General features: G+C 39.2%; 1 protein-coding gene across 5 annotated transcripts in view; it reads right to left on the bottom strand.

Annotated features, from left to right (window-relative positions):
* The window catches only part of thoc5 (THO complex 5), a 319,834-nt gene that overhangs the window by 117,312 nt on the left and 186,543 nt on the right, over positions 1 to 15,979 (bottom strand). For all 5 annotated transcript variants that reach the window (XM_067096318.1, XM_067096325.1, XM_067096331.1 and 2 more), the window contains exon 14: positions 15,492 to 15,688. In XM_067096318.1, the coding sequence (XP_066952419.1) occupies positions 15,492 to 15,688 (197 nt within the window). The remainder of the gene's footprint in view (positions 1 to 15,491; positions 15,689 to 15,979) is intronic.

Here is a 15,979-nt window from a genome sequence, read left to right as displayed (position 1 = left end):
GACGGGTCCTTGTTCTTAGCTTAAAAAAAAAAAAAAAAAAAAAAACACCTAGGGTAAAGGAGCAAAATGCATCTCCTTAGGAAAAACCTAACCTTTTATTGATGGCTTGAATTTCACTAATGCATTTAGCAGTAGGTAAGGCAAAGAGGAAGAGTGTCTTGGGAGTCAGGTTCCTAAGAGATGCGAAATGAAAGGGGTTCAAAATCAGGACCTGTCTGCCACTTCAAGACTATATCCAGGTTCCAAGAGACCAGATTGTCCTTCCTCTGTTTTGACTTATCAAAGGACTTGATCAGGTCATTATTATCTGAATTTGACAAAAATTCCAAGCCTGTATGTTTAAAAACTGAGCTAAGAATAGCTCGATACCCCTTAATGGTGGAGGAAGACAAATTCCTAGAGTTCCTCAGACATAGAAGGAAATCAGCAATCTGCACTGCAGATGTCTCAAAGGAACAGACATTGTGGTTGAGGCACCAGCGATGGAAAACTGCCCACTTGGCCTGGTAGACGAGGCTAGACGATTTTCGCCTACATCGTGCAATAGCCTCTGCAGCTCCCCTTTAAAAGCCTTTCGCTCTGACATGCTTCCGGATAGTCTGAAGCCTGTCAAGGGAAGAGTGGACAACCCTTGGTGGTGTCTCCTGAAGTGGGGTTGTTTGAGTAAAGACAGTTTTTGGGGAAGGAGTCTTGGAAAATCTACCAATAACCGAAGAAGGTCTGGGAACCACTCCTTCAGGGGCCAAAACAGGGCTATGAGGGTCATAGTTGCATTGTGATGAGCTTGAAATTTGTTTATCACTTCCCTGATCATGATGAAGGGTGGAAAAGCGTACAGATCCAGATTGGACAAGTCTTGCAGCATGGCGTCTGTTGCCCACGCAAGAGGATCTGGGGCTGGAGAGCAAAAGAGAGGAAGGCGATGGTTCTTGGAGGTGGCAAACAGGTCTAATGTTGGACTGCCCCACAGTTTCCAAAGATCCAGACAGACCAGGGGATCCAAGGTCCATTCGGTGGGAAGGGTCTGCTTCCGATGGCTCACCTCGTCCACCAAAACATTTAATTTCTCCTGGATAAACCAGGTGACCAGAGTCTCTTGATTCTGATCAACCCACAGAGTAGATCTCTTGCTGCCTGGCAGGGAGAAAAGGAATCAGTGCAGCCTTGTTTCCAGATATAAACCAAGGCCATGGTATTGTCTGCATGCACTGCCAGTCTTTTTGCGGACCATGGTCGAGAAACACTGTAGGCCTAGATGAATTGCTTTCAGTTCTCTGACATTTATGTGTAGACTTTGTTGCTCTAGGGTCCACGTACAGTAGAGCTCCCCAGCCTATGTCCGAGGCATCTGAATAAGTCTAGGTCAGTCTTTCTTTCTTCGGACAGCCACCACTGCAGGTGCGATTTGATCTCCAGGGTGATCAGAAACATGTAAGTGTCTGGCTGTGTTTTCCTGTCCCAGTTGGCCTTTAGAAAGAATTGGAGAACTCTCATGTGCATTCTGCCTAGTTTGACAAACATCTCTATGGATTCCAGAGTCCCCAGTAGGCTCATCCACTGTTGAGCCGAGCAAGACGAAAGGGCTAGAACACTGTGGATCGTCTGAAGGCAGCTGGAAATTCTCTTGGGATATGGAAAAGCCCGAAAAGTCCGAGAGCTGAGAGTCATCCCCAAATAGAGGATCTCTTGCGACGGGGTCAACTGAGACTTCTGGAGATTGATAAGAAGGCCCAGTTCCTTGGTAAGAAGGAGAATCTTGTGTAAATCCTTCATGCACTTTCCCTTTGATGGGGATCAAACCAGCCAGTCATCCAGATACAGACTGATGTTGATCCCTATTAAGTGGAGCCATTTTGAGAGATGAGCGAGGACTTGAGTGAATACTTGAGGGGGCTGTCAACAGGCTGAAGTAAAGGCCCTGAAATTGACATACCTTGCCCTGAGAGACGAACCACAGAAACTTCCTGAAGTCTGGATGGACCAGAATGTGGACGTATGCATCCTGTATATCTAAGGTTATCATCCAGTCGCCCTGGTGAATGGATGAAAGACTGAATGTTTGTCCCCATGTTGAGTTTTGTCTTCCGGACAAAATGATTGAGGGTGCTTACAACGAGGACTGGTCTTCAGCCCCCTGGTGTTTTCAGAACCACCAAGAGACGGTTGTAAAAGCCCTCTTGTACTGGTGTTCTCAACTTCCTCTTTTGGATGAGGGAGGAAACTTCCTCCAGAAGGGCCGAATGTGTCTCTAAGCCTATCGAGTAAGCCGACAATATGATGGGAGAAGTGACTAATGGGGGCTCTCTAGGAATGGGATGGTGTAGCCCTCCTTCAGAACCTTGATGATCCATGTCTCTGCTCCTCTGATCAGCCACTTTTCCCAAAACTCTAGGTAGGAGTCTGACTCCTACAGTTGCTTGAAGGACTTCCTTCTCACTTTTTGGGCACTGTCTTGGCTGGCCCTTCTTAATGGATCTGGCCATGAATTGGACATTGGAACAGGTCCTAACCTGAGATCTGGGTCTACCTCCAAGAAAGGGCTGCTGCTGGAGGGGAGAGGCCATCTTGAATGCAAAGGCAGGCGAATCCTTGAGACACTAGGAGGATTGGGCCATCAACTCTTGCATGCATTTCTTCTGAAGGTCGGACGGAATTTCTTTAACTGTGTCCCAAGGAAAGAGATGATGCTGGTCCAGAGGCGAAAACAACAGGGCTGATTTCTGTGCGTGCGTGACTTCCTTAGTAGTAAAGAAGCACCAGAGCTCTCTCTTCTTTTGAACTTCCAAGGTAAATAGTAGAGCGGAAAGCTCTAGAGAGCAATCTCTAATGGCCTTGTTCACACAGGGCAGGACTCCCAGCCAGTCTGAGGCAACGTCTCCCGATAAATCCTGGAAGTCCTCTATTTTCTTAGCATGTGCTCCCACTGGCCATTCAAGAAAGCTAAGAACTTCAAAAACCTTGAAAAGATCCTTGACAAGGTGGTCTAGTTCTGCCAAAGAAAACATTATCTTCGCTGATGACAATGCAGAATATCGAGAAGAGTTGATGAAGCCAGAGAAATCCCTTTGGGAGGAGGCAGCAACTCCCAAAGAAGGAGCTTCCCCGGTGACGTAAGACAAATACCTCCTACAAATTAAGCGAGAAGGAGGAAAGGCTTTTCCTTGCTCCCTTTTAGCTGAAGGCCAATCTCCCATCTCCTTGAGAGACTTTTGGAGGATGAAGAAAGTACCATCTTGGGAGTCTAGTCCTGTCGTCCAGTTGATTCCTGATCAAAAAAGTTGAGGCAGGCAAGACTGGGGCAGCCGGGCAAAAAAGGTGGGAAAATTCGCCAAAGGATTCTGTAGAAGAGCTGCATAGGAAGGAAGAGGAGCAGGTTCTTGATTGACCCCTTCCTCTTCTGAGGAGACCAGGGACAGGGTAGCATCATGAGAAGTCTTGGGAGTGGAGGGAGCTTTCTTCAACATGCTCATGATTTAAGGAAACTATCGCTTAATGAGAGCCAACAATGGCTTGTCTTGATCTAAAGGTGAAGGCGACAGAGACTGTGGTCTGTGAGCAGACTGAAGAGGAGAAACATGCCTGGGAGTGGGCACTTGGCGCTCAGAGGCGGGTGATGGGTACTGAAGAGTTGGCGCGTGGCGCTCGGGAGCTGGTGCTGGGTGCTCAGGAAGTGGTGCTGGGCACTCAGAGATATGAACCAGATGTTTGGTCGCTGACGTCGGGTGCCTGGGAGCCAGGTGAGGCCGTTCAGGTGAGAAGTCCTCTGGACTGTCCCATGTAGACGAAAGTGGACACTGGACTGAGGCAGTGACAGAAAGGTCCAAAGCGTAATTACAAGAGGGCTGTGGGCTGGTACTAGCCTTCTTATACCGCTTAATAGGAAGTGGATCTGAACGGCGACCAACATCATCTGAAGGGCATTAAAGCGGTTGTGAAGAATCTAGGTATCATATGTGGCGCCTCCTGTTTGTGCCGGAATTGTCGGAACTTGATGACAACTGATGCACTTCCAAAGAGATGCCTTTCCAATGGCTGTTTTCGACACCAGGGAGTGTAACACAGGTAGAGGCTGAGGGGGCAACTACCCGTAGACAAACCCCACTGGCCTCCCTTGGACTTCCAGTATGTCTTCTCCCTGGTTCAGGGGAGAGGGATAGTGACCCTCATCTATGAGAACTGGCAGGTCGGATAGCCACCTCCTCCGCTTGCACTACACTGTCACTCATCACTTTTTCAGTGAATACTTTGTTCATTAACCACTTTCAATGACACTCCCAATTCTGCCACTGTACTCACTACAAAGTTAATCTTCTTATAAAACCTCGATTCGAGACTGGCAATGGTATTAGGGTTGGAAGAAAGGAAGCCGGCACAGGAGTAGGTGGATGAATAGTTGGGGGGCTAGTAGTAGGAGAAAAAAGCACGAATAGGAGTAGAAGGAAGAGCAAGGCTAGCTTCTAAAATAGGTTTAGGAGTAGTTTCTGGCCTAAGGGAGCATGTCTCTGCTCTAGAAGCCGCTTTCCTCTTCCTATCACTCTCCAATTTATCTAGTGAGATTTGAGCATTTTCCATTGTTTCTCATCCCATGGAGAACATTCATTACAAGTTTTCTCCCTGCTACATTTTTGCCCCCTTCATTTACTACAGACCAAATGAGGATCATACGATTCTGTTAACGTGGTTTTACACCCTTTGCTGCAATAGTGAAAGCTAGAAGTGCTAGCATCTGACATAATTCTTCAAAAAACTAAAGAATTAATCCAAAAAAGCTCATAAACTGACAAAAGCTTGTTGACTACCAAAACAAAGTAATTGTACTTCACCAAATTCTGCAAAGACAACTGAATAAACCATCAAAAAAGCTGCTGCAAATGGTGCCGATGCGAGCACCAAAGCCAGCAGAAACAGAGTGACTATACCTGCCAGTTGTTTCCTGTGCACTTCGATAGTGGGCAGGGCCTGTCACCACAAATCAGCAGAGAAGCTACCGCTAGTTAAAAACGTTAGCTATATAATTGCTTGGTTAGTTACTTCTGTGAAAAGACAGATTCTATGCGATACTTTCACAACACATGGTGACAAAAATCAGACTTAAAACTCCAAGATGAAAAAAACCATGGCTTAAACTAAAGGCCTATACATCAAAATTCTTGTTTCAAGGATATACATAAATAAAATAAAGCTCATGGCCTATACAAAAATCAGACTAACTCCAAAGCTTAACAGTATATAATTTAGTGATGACTTCTCTTTATATGAAAAAGGCATACTGATTTCATGTAGGCTCATAAGTCTTCAGTTTTATAAAGGCCCATAAATTTTAATATTTTCATACTACTGTATAGGCTCATACAAAGTACAAACTACTGCTTTAATCATTATCATTTCTACATAAAGTTCCCAATCTTCTGCACTTTTTCTGAACACCCATCTGGTCTAGGTCATCATTTATGCCATTTCCTAATGATTGTCTGAACCTTTTCAATAAACTTTACCATGTGAATTCCAAATAATTTCTTGTTTATTAGCTGAATATTTCATTTCCCTTCTCATCATGTGTCCCATACCATATAAATCTTTGAGACATCCAGCCTGTTTTCAAGTCACTGCAAACTACATTGAGAACAACTTCATTTATGATTTTCTCCACCAAATCTAGCCTTGAATCTCAGATATTTGTTGTCATAGCTTCAAAATTTCCCATACTTTCCGTGCAGGTGCCAATGTTGTGGCAAATCACCCAAGTCTTGCTCCATTTTATTCTTAATTTCTCCTTTTGCATATTCCTATTCCCATTTTTATTCATATCACACTTTTTCCCCATTTGTATCTCACCGTAACACACTTGCATATTTGCCTGTTTATCGATTTTCTCAAACGTGTCACCGGATACCTTATATTCTAAGGGTGGTTCCACACTGCAATAAAACATGTCAAAAACAAACACTGGAAACTCTGCAAACAGGCTAAGTACAAGTCAATGAGTTATTATTTTTAACCAATGCTGTATATGATTATCCAGCCTCTGCTGAAGGTTTGTTCTCCATTTGCAATTGTTGACTTTTTTTCAACCTGCTCTTGATATATATGTAGTAAGTTCTAACATTCATGTATGTTTTACTGTCATGTGGAATGCACCTTACAGATCATAACTCCCTGAACCCCCTTCATTGAGTTCCCATGTCCAATTACCTTTAGTTGCTCTTCCCTTGTAATTTCTTAGCACTTTTTCTGTAGGAGAAAAGCAAGTCTAGTGCACTGTCTAAAGAATCCAAGCACAAATTAAAATGACTGACAATTTTTTACCTTACTAATCACTCCAGGGAGGCCAAACCATCCCTGTTATTTTTCTACAGGTGGAATACACAGGGGTGAGATGTGAAACAATAAAAACTCCATTGCCATACTGGTTCATGCCTCCTGCAGAGCTGCAACATTATCATCAAGGAATAAGTTTTATAGGTGCCAATGATTGTTGCACCATCTTGCCACAATAATACCACCAATAATCTCTTACAGAGGTGAATAAGAATAAATATAACTCTTGTTACCAGAACTATCTCCCCTTCCCTGCACATTCCCAAAACCACCCTTTAAATATGCACTGAAAACAATCTCCAGTAGTTTCTCTACTTGTAAAATATAAAATACTATTAGTATATAAAATGTGCCATTCTGACCCTTGTTTAAACCTTGATGGACGGGAATCCTCATATGAGTATCTAGAACAAGTTTTGGGTGGTGGACGGGTATTAATATTATGCGCCATACAATTTGGCTGTATCGACTGGGAGTTTCCATCACTTCAATGGTCCATAAATGACACAGCTCAGCTCAGTCAATGGGCATCTCAGGGAGATCAGTATTGTTCTTGACCTGATGGGGAGATGTCTTGCTCCTCTCTCTCCCATGACATCTTTTTATTTATTTGGTCATAAATATACCCAGGGATTGCTGTTGGTTTTAGTCCTTATCTTATGATATGATGTCAGTTATAGATGTAATTTTGCAAAGAAAAGTGCAAAGAAATATTAGAAAAAATATGCATACCTCCACAAAAGTTACTGCATCTCCCCATCTCAGTAAATTTATGTAAATATTTTACAACAAACATACTCACAATTTGTTACTGATTTTAGTTCTTATCTGTTATGATACTGTGTGAGATGTAATTATAATTTTACAAAATAAAGCAGAATTAATTAGAAAAAACATGTATAACTTGGTAAAATTAACAAGTGTTTTGTAAAAAAGGCCCCACACAGGGTTGTAAATAGTCACTTTCAACTTCCTGTGGAAGTTAGGGAAAATTTTTTAAATTTTTTCCTTACACCATGTGCATTTGCATATCTTCCACTTTCCACTGATATGTTTTTTCTTAAATTGGCCAACATTAAAGTTTGTCTGGTCTTGGTTAAAATTGCAATAATTTTTATTCTTCAAAAATAAATCTAATTTATAAATGTTCTCTCTTGAAAGTTCATAATTCTGTTTATATCGAATATGAGTAAGTTTATTAACCCTTAAACGCCGACTGGACGTACGGTACATCGACTACAAAAAGTTTTTTTAAATATTCGTGGAAAAATAGTGATAGGCCCAGTTTGCAAAAGATTTTAAATCATGCGCCTTGAGGGATGCTGGGAGTTCACGGATCACACTGTTGTTTTGTTTACAAGCGTTACCCAGCCGTGCATGCGCGAATTTCTTTCTTCGTGCACTACAGAGCATCAGCGATGCATCTCAGAAATTCTTTCGTCACTTTGTCGTAATTTTTGCACCGTTTTATATTAGCCGTTCCATAAGGTTTTATATATGAAAATGTGCGCAATTTCATGTAGAATACAACAAAAAACAACTCATGGTTGTAGCTTTTATAAGTTTTGAAATATTTTCATATAAATCACGATAAGTGCCAAAATTTCAACCTTCAGTCAACTTTGACTCGATCAAAATAAAAAAACGCAACTGTAAGCTAAAACTCTTACATTGTAGTAATATTCAATCACTTACCTTCATTTTGCAACAAATTGGAAGTCTCTAGCACATTATTTCGATTTATGGTGAATTTTTAAAAAAACTTTATCCTTACGTCCGCTCGGTAACTCGGCTGAAAATCTCAGAAATTCTTTCGTCACTTTGTCATAATTTTTGCACCGTTTTATATTAGTCGTTACATAAAGTTTTATATATGAAAAGGTGTGTAATTTCATGTAAAATATAACAAAAACAACCTATGGTTGTAGCTTTTATCAGTTTTGAAATATTTTCATATAAATCATGATAAGTGCCAAAATTTCAACCTTCGGTCAATTTTGACTCGACCGAAATAATAAAAAAATGCAATTGTAAGCTAAAACTCTCACATTATAGTAATATTCAATCATTTACCTTCATTTTGCAACATATTGGAAGTCTCTAGCACAACATTTCGATTTACGGTGAATTTTTGAAAAAAACTTTTTCCTTACATCAGCACGCGGTAACTCTGCCGAAAATCTCAGAAATTCTTTCGTCACTTTGTCGTAATGTTTGCACTGTTTTATATTAGCCGTTACATAAAGTTTATGAAAATGTGTGCAATTTCATGTAAAATACAACAAAAAATAACTCATGGTTGTAGTTTTTATCAGTTTTGAAATATTTTCATATAAATCACGATTAGTGCCAAAATTTCAACCTTCGGTTAACTTTGACTCGACCGAAATTGTCGAAAAACGCAACTGTAAGCCAAAATTCTTACATTCTAGTAACATTCAATCATTTACCTTCATTTTGCAACAAACAGGAAGTCTCTAGCACAATATTTCGATTTATGGTGAAGTTTTGAAAAAAACTTTTTCCTTACATCCACGCGCGGTAACTCGGCTGAAGATCTCAGAATTTCTTTAGTCACTTTGTCGTAATGTTTGCACCATTTTATTTTAGTCATTACATAAAGTTTTATATATGGAAATATGCGCAATTTCATGTAGAATACAACAAAAAATAACTCATGGTTGTAGCTTTTATCAGTTTTGAAATATTTTCATATAAATAACGATAAATAGAAAAAATTCGACCTTCAGTCAACTTTAACTCGACCGAAATGGTCGAAAACTGCAATTGTAAGCTAAAACACTTACAGTCTAGTAATATTCAATCAATTACCTTCATTTTGCAACAAACGGGAAGTCTCTAGCACAATATTTCGATTTATGGTGAATTTTAGAAAAAAAACTTTTTTTACGTCCAGCGGCGTTAAATTCATGCACCATTTTGTGATAATATTTTCTCTGTGTTGCTTTGATTGTTTTACAATTTGTTATATACCAAATTCATCGCAATTTAGTGTACAATACAACGGAAAAAAAAAAAAAACTAACTCATTAGCTTTAACCGTTTTGCTCAAAGCGCGATTTGTAAACAATTAATTTATATATGAAAATTTTTTTTTGCGCTGTCATATATTCCAATATTTATATATGATAATGATATTTTTTTCATTTCTGATGGTTGCATACTAAACTTCAGGCAATGAGAAAAAAAGTAGCCAAAAATGAACTCTTAATCTTAAAAACTAAGCGTGCTGTGATATTTTGAAAAAAACTTTTTTTCCGCTTCGGCGCTAACTCCCGAACGCCACCGGCATACACCAGACACTTTTGTAAATAGAGGCTCGGCGTTTAAGGGTTAAGAGTGCGAGTAACATCCCAGGTCTGTCACATTTATCTACTTCTCTGAAATTATGAAAGTCTTATTTGGTTGACGGCAAAAGCACTTGGAAAATATATATATCCTTGTCCGAAGTCAGATGTGTGGGACTTAATATCCGATTTCCTTAGTGGTGATGTTTTCACAAGTGTCTTTACTACCTCATATATGGGACCCCTCTTATTTGCACTTAGTCCAGTAATCAAATTTCACTTTCTCCAAGCTACTGCTGCATTTTTCTAATACCTGTAAATAAAATCCAGGCACTGAAAATCCTCCTCTTCATTTATATTTTGCAATATCAGCTAACTCCAGGTGATGTATTTCCCACGTATATTAAAGAGATTATACCATATATTTGTGGATCTTGACAAAATATTTTTATCATCACCATCATTAAGAAGATCCCTAGAGTGAAATGCAATTTTTGAAAGAGTAGGTTTAGGATGACAAGTATCAGGTAGGGAAGTATATCCTAGGCTGACTGCTTAGCATCAAAAGCTCATTGAAGCAGTTCAGCCTTTTCCTTAGGGCCAGTAACCAATCTACCATAATCACTTAACAGAGTATTTAGACAAATCACTGGACAGGCATCACAAAGGCAGAGGGCACCAGGAAAACATAGGCTAGTGATGTTACAGTACAGCTATGCTAAAATATGAGGCGACATGATTATTTTTGTATCATCCAAAATCTCAGATTCAATGTAACATTGCCAAGTAGTGTCAAACTTTTTTTTTTCATTTCCAATGTCATACATGTCGAAAAATTTGCGAATTCACAGCTAGCACTATTTTCCCTATGGTTACATAAATATGATCCATTTTATCAGTGGTATAATTCGTAACCTGTGTGATTTTAACTAATTTTTTTAAAAATTTAGCTCAAAGCAAGGTGTGATAAGGTTAGCGGTGCCATCAATGACTAACATGCTCCTTGGGCTGGTCAACGTTACTACCTCTGCAGCACTGTAACAGTAGACCTAATAAGCTCCAACAGTCATAAAATTTAAAAAATAAGAATATGAATTACTACAGGTTTACTTTGAATGTTGATGTTTTAGGCTGTGTTCAAGATGCCTGTATGTTGCAAAATGATTTATAAGCCTAAAAAAATTATTTAAGCCTTCTGAGATGTAATCTCTGTTACTAAAGAATTTATCTGTAGAGGTTACCTGTTCTTTGAATAAAAGATTATGATTTTAATTAAATGAAGATGGCTATTACTCGAAATATCTATTAGTATTAATATCAAGGCCTATGGAACTTTTTTTTAACTGGCTTAAAATATTATTTTCTTAAAAAAGTCCTTCTGCTTGCTTTTGGTGTATAATTTATTCATTCACAAGGAAACTTGAAACAAAAATTTGTAGATAATTTTATATGCTTTCTGGCCAGATTGTTAATATATAGATGTGAATGCTAAGTGTAATGTATTTATAGTAAGTAAAGAAATCTAACACACCTAGGCCTAGGAACAAAATCATTGCTTTAACAAAAGAATAACTGCATAGGCGAATATTTGCTAGTATGCCATAATTTTTTAAGTGTTTTAAGAAATATAACTTAAATAATTTTCTTATGAAAATCCAATTATTCCCCTAACAAATATAAAATAAATGGTTTCAAGATAATTTCATTGTCGCTATTCAATGTAGACCTATGTTACACCAGGTGGTTAATGTTGCACCGCCATTCCAATGGTTGTGTCACACACGCTCTGCTCACCCATTGATATTGGTGGATGCATTCTACTTTTGTATTTACTTACATTTTTTCAATGGTGAGGCATAAAAACAATCAAAAAGGACTATTTCAAAATGGTATTAATGGTATGACAATTTTTTCCATTTTTTCACTTAACATTTGAACTGAGGTTTGATGATAACTTTTTTTGTCCAATGCATCAGCGATGAGTGAATGAAAGTTTTGAAACTGTTTCCTAACTGTTTTTCCGAAATTTTGCTACACGTGATATTTTCTTACAATTTTGAAATACTTGACAGACTTCACTCTTATGAAACATATTATGGCCTTATTGTATGCAATAATCGCGTTTTTGATTGAAATAATAGATATATACGGAGCATACTTAGGTTGCTAGTTTGTGAATTTTGAACGAAATCTTATGCAATCATGTTGTATCACTTAAAGAGAATAGCTGTACCATAACAGAGCACATAGACAGTGGATATCTATGAAGGATCAACCTTGAGCTCCTTGCTGTTCATCACAGTAACTAGGAAGCTACAAAGGAGAGCAGAAAGGGAGGTCTCTGGGATTTGCAGGTCTAAGTTAACAATGGATATTACAATATATGCAGATTCTATAAAATATATAAAATATATATAAAAATTATTAATGTATAGTATTCATATATAATGCATGTACAAAACAAATGCAGAGGTAAAAATGAAAAACCAATTAGCATACTTGTGTATCTTAATATTTTACTTACATTTTCATTTATTCATTAATTTGTTAATTTATCTGTTTTTCTAATAACTGATCTCCACTTTCTGTATTTCCCATTAACTTCTGTTACTTCTTTTGAATGAACACCATATTCTTTGGAGGCTTGAATTTCAAGTTAATGGCCGCTGTGGACTTGTTCCAAATAAATAAGGTTCATCTTCATCTTTCTACATAATAATAATAATAATAATAATAATAATAATAATAATAATAATAATAATAATAATAATAATAATATTGGCAGGTACTATTGAAAGAAACCACTGCATCAGCTGCATTGATCTTGTATAGAGTCTTGTCTATTTTCCTTATAACAGTTTTCTCGCTGTTATTACAACTGGCAAGTAACGTGCCAATGTGATTCATCAGGAGGAGTTAAATTTCCAGTGATTTCGTTATATTTCTATTAAGAGTAAGTCAAATTTGGTGAGCATAGCCAATAGGATTTTATAGACGTAGAGGTAAATTTTTCGAATTTGGATACAAGTCAAAATCTTGAAGTGGCCGACGTTTCTCCCGGATCCATCCGAGTGTGATCACGGCAGTGGGTTTGAGTAGACTGGTGATGCTAGAGTGATCTACTCCATAAATAGTCGTAGGTCAGCAGGGGGTTTTCTCATGCTGATTTATCACTGGTTGGTGGCATATAGCAGCCTCCTATCGGCTGGAGAAAGTTTTTCACAAGTCCTTTCTCGGAGCTGTTGAAGCCTAGCAAACCGTCAAGGCAGAGGCTTGACTTCGCTGGGTGGTGCAGGGCGTTGCGTGATGCCACGGTGCCTCAAATTTTCATTGGCTGCTGGGTTGCCCATCGCATTAGGTATTCGTTGCGCAACGTCATGGCAGCTTGAATTTTCATTGGCTGCTGGGGTGCTCTTGGGCCGGGGGTGACGTTCGGTCTGGTATATATTACTGATGTGTCCTGGTATACTGTATTTCTTCTTAACCTGGTGGGAAGAAAAAGCACTTCCTGCATTGTGCTCAGTGAGGGCTTCTCTTGTTGAATAAGGAGTGCTTCTAGCAGTTGTAGACATTTCTAGTCAGGGGCCCTCCCTATTATCCTGTTTTTTTTTTTTTTTTTTTTTTTAATATTGTCGCAGGAGATGGCTTCCTGGTGTGCGATCCTGATGTGGTTCCTAATAGCTCCTTCCTGCGCATGACATGGAATTCTCTTGGACAGCTTCATGGTAGTCATTCCAATGTAAGAGCCGGGGCATCCACGGGAGGGGCATGAAAATTGGTAGACTACATTCGTCAGGTTCAAGGGATCTCTTGCTGGCGGGGTCGGATTGTTCTTCATGATTAGGTACCTGGTATGTCGATTTTGGTAGTAGATGACAAGTTCAAGTTCTTTATCAGCTTCAGTGGGGGTCACATTCTCCATGATAATTTTCTTTGGTACATCTTCACCTTCACGGCAATGTGAGTGCATTCTTGCTTTATAGTACAGCTGGATTTTCTCCTGGGGGTGGGGCTGCGATCTCTCATTCTCATTGTACCACCAATCCAGCGCAGTGGTCTGGTAAAACTAAGGTATACTTAACTTAACCAATCCAGCGGTGTATGAACTTCCTTACTGATTTGTTGGTTTGAGTACCCGTTATTCACGAGCATCTGGGAGGCGTGGTCAAGCTCATGGTGAGTATCCTGCTAGGATGAACGGTGGGTGAGGGCCCTCCTAACGTAGGCCCTGACCTTGGTGTTCTTGAAACTTGCAGGGCACTTGCTGTTGCCATTCAGGCACAGGCCTAATTTCATCTGCTTCATGTAGACTGAAATTTTTAGGCCATAGCCAGTTTTGGACACAAGGATGACGAGGAAGAGAAGCTGGCCATTGTTACCGAGTGAACTGCACTGTTGGAACATACACCGAACAGCGTCAACCTCATCCTCGTCATATGCTTTTCCTCCCCACCAGCTGAAGAAGAAATATACCAGGACACGTCAAAAATAAAATACCAGACCGAATGACACCCCAGCCCAAGAATACCTGATGACATGAGCAACCCAGCAGCCAATGAAAATTCGAGCTGCCGTGATGTTGCGCAACGAATACCTAATAAGACAGGCAACCCAGCAGCCAATGAAAATTCAAGGTGCTGTGGCATCACACAACGTCAAGCACCATCCAGCGAAGTCACGCCCTTGCCTTGGCAGTCTGCTAGGCTGCAACAGCGCCGAGAGAGGACTTGAGAAAAACTTTCTCCAGCCAATAGGCGGCTGCTATGTGCCACCAACCAATGACAAATCAGCATGAGAAAACCCCCTGCTGACCTACGACTATTTATGGAGTAGATTCCTCTAGCATCACCAGCCTACTCCGACCCACTGCCATGATCATACTCGGGTGAACCTGGGAGAAATGTTGGCCACTTCGAGATTCTGACCAGTATCCAAATTCGATACATTTACCTCTACGTGTATAAAACCCTACGGGCTATGCTCACCAAATTTGACTTACTCTTAATAGAAATATAAGGAAATCACTGGAAATTTAACTCCTGATGAATCACATTGGTGCGTTACTTGCCAGTTGTAGTAACAGCGAGAAAACTGTTGTAAGGAAAATAGAGAAGACTCTATACAAGATCAATGCAGCTGATCAAGCAGCAGCAGCAGCAATAATAATAATAATAAAATAATAATTAATAAGAACAATAATTAATAATAATAATGATGATAATAGAGTTGAAGAAATGCTGTCAATGGAAATATCTGGAGGTGGTGGTATTGGTGATGGTGGAGGGAGTGGGGGAACAAATTGGTAATCTAGCTTGGACTAAGAATCAGATCTTGAGAGTTGTTAGGGATCAACTTCATTCCCATTTTGTAACATGCATTTATTTTGCTAAATCTGTTATAAGAATCCTCACCCACAGGTCTAATCAGAATACAGAATTGAGGCAAATAGAATAACATCATCTACATAAACAAGCAGTAGATTTCCAGTCCAGCCCACATACTGTGCATTTTTGAGACGGGAAGAAAAAATATAATCAAAACCATTCTGCTTCAGTTTTAAGCCCAAACTTACCTGTGACTTAGGCCTTTTTTAAATGTTATTAAAATAATAAAAATATTTAGCTTTGTCTTTTACAGTGGATGTTGGCCAGTCCTCCGAGAGCCTGGTTAAAAAATCTTTGTAATTATTTCAACCAGCTGATATTAAGTCCAAGTGTTTTACTTCCATATACTGTATTGTATTGTCATATAATAACTTTAATGAATAAAAAAAATTGTCAAAACAAAAAATCTTTCATTAAACTAATTACCATAAATCCAACAATGTCTAACCTAATGAAAAAAGAATGCAGTCACTCATCGTACCTTGCTGGTCTGAAGAATATCTTCTCTTTGTGGAAATGTGTATCATTGCCTTTGGCTTCAACATGAGCACTGTAGGCTTCAGTGTACACATCCAAGCATACAGCCAAACGGTACAATATTAGAGGCAATAACTGTAAACGTTCACTCCGTGTTGGGGCCAATTCATCCCAGTGCACATTTACTTCTTTTTCCATTTGCTGTAATTAAACAAAACACATTAAAATGACACAGAAAATAATAATGTAAAATACATCAACTCTCCATACCCTTCATTATATGTGTGTTCTTCAAGAAGTTACTGCATCCAACAATACTGAAGAACTGAAACAAATGTGGTGTGGCTTACAAGAACAAGCAATCATAAAACCTGGTTTTGACATTTCTACCATTGGACACAGCAAATCCTACAGCATCATCTGGTGGTTTTAGTTTGCCAGTTTTACTACAGTCAAGTAGTTCAAACTCCTATCAATGATCAATAACTTTTG

Source organism: Macrobrachium rosenbergii, chromosome 4 (assembly GCF_040412425.1).
Source record: "Macrobrachium rosenbergii isolate ZJJX-2024 chromosome 4, ASM4041242v1, whole genome shotgun sequence".
NCBI classification, from domain to species: domain Eukaryota; kingdom Metazoa; phylum Arthropoda; class Malacostraca; order Decapoda; family Palaemonidae; genus Macrobrachium; species Macrobrachium rosenbergii.
The sequence above is the reverse complement of the archived record's forward strand: the minus strand, read 5'-3'. Positions and strand labels throughout refer to the sequence as shown.